Raw genomic sequence first — 6,122 nt, forward strand, 5'->3', positions numbered from 1 at the left:
AGTCTTCCAAAATGCCCTCTCATGTATCTAAGCAATCTTTATACGGGCGAAATCAATTTCATGCCCCTCTATAAAATAGGAAATCATGACATCCCGATCCCATATCAACTGGTTTTCTGCCATCATGGAGAAATATTTGGCGTGGACAATCTACCACAAAAACAATGCATTAAATTTTTGTTTCCCCATCTTAATGGAGTGTGTCAAGTCCCGTTATCGCTCAGACTCAACCCCATCCATAGCAATATACCAAGCTACCCATCAAATAAAGTCCTCACTCTCATCTATGTCTCTCATAGCCACTTTGTTCCAAACTAGCTCTATCTGGTAGTCAAACTCATTTGTACTAATTAGTTGTGGATGAGATGGGCCACAAATCAATTACCAGAAAGTGGCCTCAAAACAATCTATGGGAATATTCTGCACTAAAGTAGTCAAGAGCGGAGGTTGAGCTAACTCTGTGGTCTTCGGAGGTAAGGCATTCTTCACTGTAGCTGTGTAGGATGCATAGAACACCCGTACCACTAAAGGGATATATTTTCCTAGCACCTCCACCGTCCAATCACACATGTGCCTCTGAAAGAGCTCATGTATGGTAGGTATAGTGTGGAGGTTTCAATAAGAACCCAATGCTCCTCTCTGATAGGTCTAGAATGCTTTTGATATGCACTTTGCCGCATGGCATCTATAAATATCTTAAGCATGCCCTCAATACACCATCTATCTGGTTCACCAACAACCTCTATTGGCTCAGAAGGATGAGTGGGAGGTGGATTATTTTCTTCTTTGGACTCAGATGCATCATAAGTAGATGTTGCAACTGAATCCGAGTCGGAGCTTGACTCTGACAGTGCCCCATGTTGTCGCTTCTCACGACCTTCTCTCGAACTATGTGCTCACTCCTCAACCTAGGAAACATTAGTTGTATCGGTGGATTCTGATGCCTCCAGTGTGGAAATAGTTTCAAGTTGTTTTGCTTGTTGGTGAGTAGTTTGTGGTGTTTTTAGGAAATCATCATTTGTGCCCGGGTTGAACTCCAACCCGCTCAACTTTTCATCGGTAGGATCATCGACTAGCTGTTCTGCTGAATGAGTGCCTGGCTTAGACTTCAACCTTTGTTGGAAAGTGGTGGCCTTCTTAGGAGGCATTATACCTTCAGAGGTGTCATTAGTACCCAAACATACAAAATCAAAGCAAAGAAAGAAATTAAATCAAACTACAAAACCTAAGGAAAACAAATTTTTTATTGCAGAAAAGTGCACTTCTTTTGGCCTACGGTGGGTTCTTACGAATTGTTGATGCTTCTACGGGCCGTATGACCCAACCACAGGAAAGGATGTCAACTTTTTGGTTTCTAAAGTCAGAATGATAGTTCACTAGTACGTTACACCCCTCCAAAGAAGTATAATTCACGACGAATACCATTTTAAGATCACTTTGATGCTTCATTGATTTGTAGATATTAAGAGTTACTTCTTTATTGTTCAATCAAAATTTTATCTGCCCTCTTTCCATATCAACTAAATCACGCCCATTAGCAAGGAATGGTTTCCCCAAGATTATTGGCACTTCAAAGTCAACATTACTATCTAACATCACAAAATCAGCAAGAAATATCAATGCTTCAACTTGAACAAGAACATCTTGTAGTACCCCTATTTGTTTCTTCACAGTCGGATCACCCATTAGTAGGCGCATTGCAGTCAGTTTTGAGGCTTCCAAGCCCAATTTTTTTAATGTAGAAGGAGGCATCAGATTTATGATGGATCCCGAGTCACATAGGGCTTTGCCGAATTGTATCATGCCAATGGTACATGGGATAGCAAGTGCTCTGGAATCTTCCTTCTTTCTCACTAACAATCGATTAAAAATGGCACTCGAATAGTGCAACTTATCATAACTTTCAAAATAGACAGCACTATTTTTTGTCACAAGATCCTTCATTAATTTAGAATAGTCAAGCATCTCTTCTAGTGCCTCAATCCAAGTGACATTTATTGAGAGTTGCTTCAACATGGAGATAAATTTCCGATATTTCCCTTCCTTAGTTTTCTTGACCAACCTTTGAGGAAGCATTGGAATTACTTTTTGAGTCACTTCCACTTCTTTCTCATTCAGACCTTTTTGCTTGTCCACTACTTCAACTTCATCATCTTTGGGTATTTTCACTCTTTCAACCTCAATTGGCATATGAGGGTCGATAATCTGCTTCCCACCCCAAGTAGTAACTGCCATGAAACGCCCATAATTCTATGGATTTTTTATGGCATTGCTAGGAAGTGTTCCTTTTTGACGTGCATTCACATATGAAGGTATTTGACTGAGTTGTTGCTCAATTTGTTTAATAGATACTGTATGCAAATATACTATTTTCTCAATGCTTGACAAATTAATATGCATCTCTTTCACATTGTCATCAGTTGAGTCAAACCTTCTCATCATTTTAGACATCATGTCCTCAATGTGATTTAAACTTGATCCTCCATTGCGATTTCCTGGTGGGACATATGACCACTATTATTGTTTCTATTAATATACGCATTTTTGTTATAGTTATTAACCCGATTGTAGTTGGCTTCATGATTATATTGCCCTTCACGATTGTAATTACTATAGGTCCGACCTTGATTTCCTTGTACTTCATGCCAAATATCCTAATCGGATGCTTCGGTGTTAGTCTATAAACCCCCCGTTTACTCATTCACAAATTTTGCATCCTTTTCATATATAAAATCATCATCTGGTGGTGCTCTATTCTCATAGTTAACTACATTAACTTTCTCAACACTTTCACTCACATTCTTCAAGACTAAGCCAACCTCTCCTCTCAACTGTGCCATCTCTTCGCGAATATCATCAGATGACTAATTTGGTGTTGCTTGCATTGAAAACATACTCATCAATGCAACTGAAGTTCTTGTGATCCATGCCTTATAATTCTTGGAGATAATTTCATGTTTCTCTATAATATACTAAAATGTATTTTCCCTGTAAGATCCTATAGAAATAGTGTCTAAAACTGCTTTTCCATTGTAATCCAAAGCTTGGTAAAAGTTATCTTTAAGTAAATCATAATCAATACGGTGGTTTGGTACAATTCTCATGAACCCCATAAATTTGCCCAAAGAATAACTGTTTGACTCCCCATGAAGAGCCATGAAGTTGTTTAGTTTGTCTTTAAGCTTCAACTTCATTAATAGAGGGAAATATTTTTCGACGAACACTCTATGAAGCTCCACCCATGCAGTAATTGAGTTATATGGAAGCTCAGATAACCATACGGTAGAATCACCTGTCAATGATAATGGAAACACACGTAGTTCATCCATGTATAAAATTGGCCTACCCACACTACTCTTATACATGCTGATGACTTTACTCAGATTATTATATGGATCTTCGAATTGAATACCATGAACTAACCCTCTAGATGTAAGAATTTGCATCAGATTGCTAATAACCACAAAAATGTGTCCAGGTGGTAATGGAGGAACAACTATGGTCCCAGTTGATACCACATCATTATGATCAACCATATAGTTAATACACACATTGGGTGCTTCTTTATTTTGCACTATCGCCTGATTGTTCTTATTATTTTTCTAATTGAGTTTGGGTGCTTGGTCGCATCCCGAATTGTATATCTTTTTCTCCCTTTTTTGCCACATCATGTGTTTGCCATTCTTCGTAGTGTTTTTCTAAGTTCTTGATTGTAAGGTGTGAGGGGAATGCCTTGACTTTTTCTATTGGACATACACGTCGAACCACACCTATAAGAAACAAAAACAAAATAAACTGGTAAAATTGAGATATAATTTACTCGTCGTGCAGTAACGAAATTAGTCTAAGATAAAAAAATTATTCCTCGGTAGTGGTGCAAAATATGATACACCCAAATTACACCTCCCTAAAAAAGTGTGAGTGGTCGTTGTCATATAAAGAACCTAACAGAGTTTAGGATCGATCCCATGATAAATATGGTCTAGACTTAGGCCAATTTAATGTTGATTGTACTTTTAGTCAAAATATTTTCTTAAAAAAGGGATTCATAATATAAAATTAATATTTGATTCAGTTGAACAACAACAAGTAATCAAGTAACAGGATCTTCATTTTTGTAAGATCAATACGAGATGAAACGAGGGTATATGTGTTCCCCAAAAGTTCTTAACGCAGTAAACCTCCCTTTCCTAATATTTGACATGCAAATTTTGTACGTTAGTTATCTCTTAAGTTATTTGTCATCCAAGAAGGAAATTTCACAACATAACTTGGTCGATCTACGGGTGTATGCTTAAGTATCCCTTACCCTTAACCCTTGATTAGCCCTCACATCTTTATGGTTTTCTATTAGATAGTGGATTATCAATACGAAATCTCTGTTGTTTAATCTATTTTCCCATTGATTACTTCCTTATTCGGAAAAGTAGGAATAAGGAAAGTTCTAACATTGTGCACCATTTGAAACTAAGAGAACAACAATACATGCATTAACGCTAATCCATTATTACCTAATTATTAGTTCTAGTTTGTTAATTACTCATGGTTCCCACAACCCTAGTTGTGAATTTATCTACTCATGCTTGGTTTATGAGAATTCATAATATGATTAATAGAATAAATCATGAACTTACAATTAGGGTAGATAAAATCCAAGAACCTTGAATTTATGAACAAAAAGCAATATTCTAAACCAACACTTCAAGAATTAAATGCATGAAATGTTAGCAAGTTAATTCTCAAAGTAAAAAGTAGAAGTATCAAAATTTCTAACTCTCAAAAATGAAAAATACAACTAATATTTATAGAAAATGAAATCCTAAATAGAGTAGGAAAAAGAAATGGAGGAAAATTCAGCTTTGCAGTCGTCTCTATAGTTTGTACCTACCACTCGTAGGAACTCATATGGTTCGTAGGTACCTTCCATCAATCAGACACTTGTCCTTCCCTTAAGAGAAATATCTATGGGTATGATCTACGACCCGTAGATCTTTGTACGACACATCTTGGATAATTTTCATTAAAGTACTGGCGCTCAACATTTAGGAATCTTTAAACGACACAATTGTATGGCTCATAGAAGTTACTACGGCTCATCATTATTTTCTGCCATTTTATACTTAGGCTCAAGATATGAACACCTCAAATTATGACTCCTACCTACGGCTCCTAGGTCGAGTCAACAATGAAAAAAAAACGTGCTACTACAACTTTTCAGTACGAACTGCTCCAAAACATAATTTCCTACAAAATCCACACAAAATACTATCATATCTACTAATAAATAATTAAGACATATGCGAAACCCTAAGTTTAAAGTATTAAAAGTACTGTAAATTCATGGTACATCAATCCTAAGTTAGCCTAAACTAGCCTAAAAATCAAAACTAAGAATCGAAGAAATTCAAAAAATAACTAAACTAAACATCTTGGGTTGCCTCTATAGCAGCACTCGATTTAACGTTGCGGCATGATGAAGGTTCCTTGATTTCTTAGATTTTATCAAGAGCCCATTCTTCAATTACTTTTACTTCTTCCAACATCCCAGTGTAGTGCTTAATCCTTTCCCCATTCACCTTGAACCTCATTCCCTCATCATTTTGAGTTCAACCACTCCATGTGAAAACACTTCCACTACTCAAAATGGTCCAATCAACTTTGACTTGAATTTTCCAGGAAACAAGTGCAACCTTAAATTGAAGAGAAGGAAAAAATCACTGAGGAAATTTTCCCTTTTCAAACTTTTGATCATGGTGCTTCTTCATTCATTCTCTTTATAAGGCTAAACTTTCATACACTTTAAGGAGAAACTCATTAAGTTCATTTAGCTCATTTAACCTCTTATCTGACGCAACATCCCAATCTAGATTCAAATTTTTGAATGCTCACATGGCTTTCTGTTCTAGCTCTACAGGAAAGTGACAGGACATTACAAACATAAGTTGGTTAGGAGGCATACATATGGGAGTCTTTAACGTAGTCTGATATGCCCATAAAGCATCATGAAGCTTTCTGGACAAATTTGTTCTTCTCGCACTCACATTCTTTCCAAGGATTTGTTTGATATATCTATTCAAAACTTCCCCTTCCCCATTATACTGCGGATGGTAAGGAGTTTCTAC

At 36.6% G+C, this 6,122-nt stretch overlaps 1 protein-coding gene across 1 annotated transcript; it reads right to left on the reverse strand.

The window, feature by feature from the left end:
- Positions 1-1,488: 1,488 nt before the first annotated feature.
- LOC107061467 (uncharacterized) lies at positions 1,489-2,235 on the reverse strand. Its single transcript, XM_015310746.1, has one exon. The coding sequence runs from the start codon at positions 2,233-2,235 to the stop codon at positions 1,489-1,491; it is 747 nt and encodes a 248-aa protein (XP_015166232.1).
- Positions 2,236-6,122: the final 3,887 nt, after the last annotated feature.

This window comes from Solanum tuberosum, unplaced genomic scaffold (genome assembly GCF_000226075.1).
Source record: "Solanum tuberosum cultivar DM 1-3 516 R44 unplaced genomic scaffold, SolTub_3.0 scf00138, whole genome shotgun sequence".
Taxonomy (NCBI): domain Eukaryota; kingdom Viridiplantae; phylum Streptophyta; class Magnoliopsida; order Solanales; family Solanaceae; genus Solanum; species Solanum tuberosum.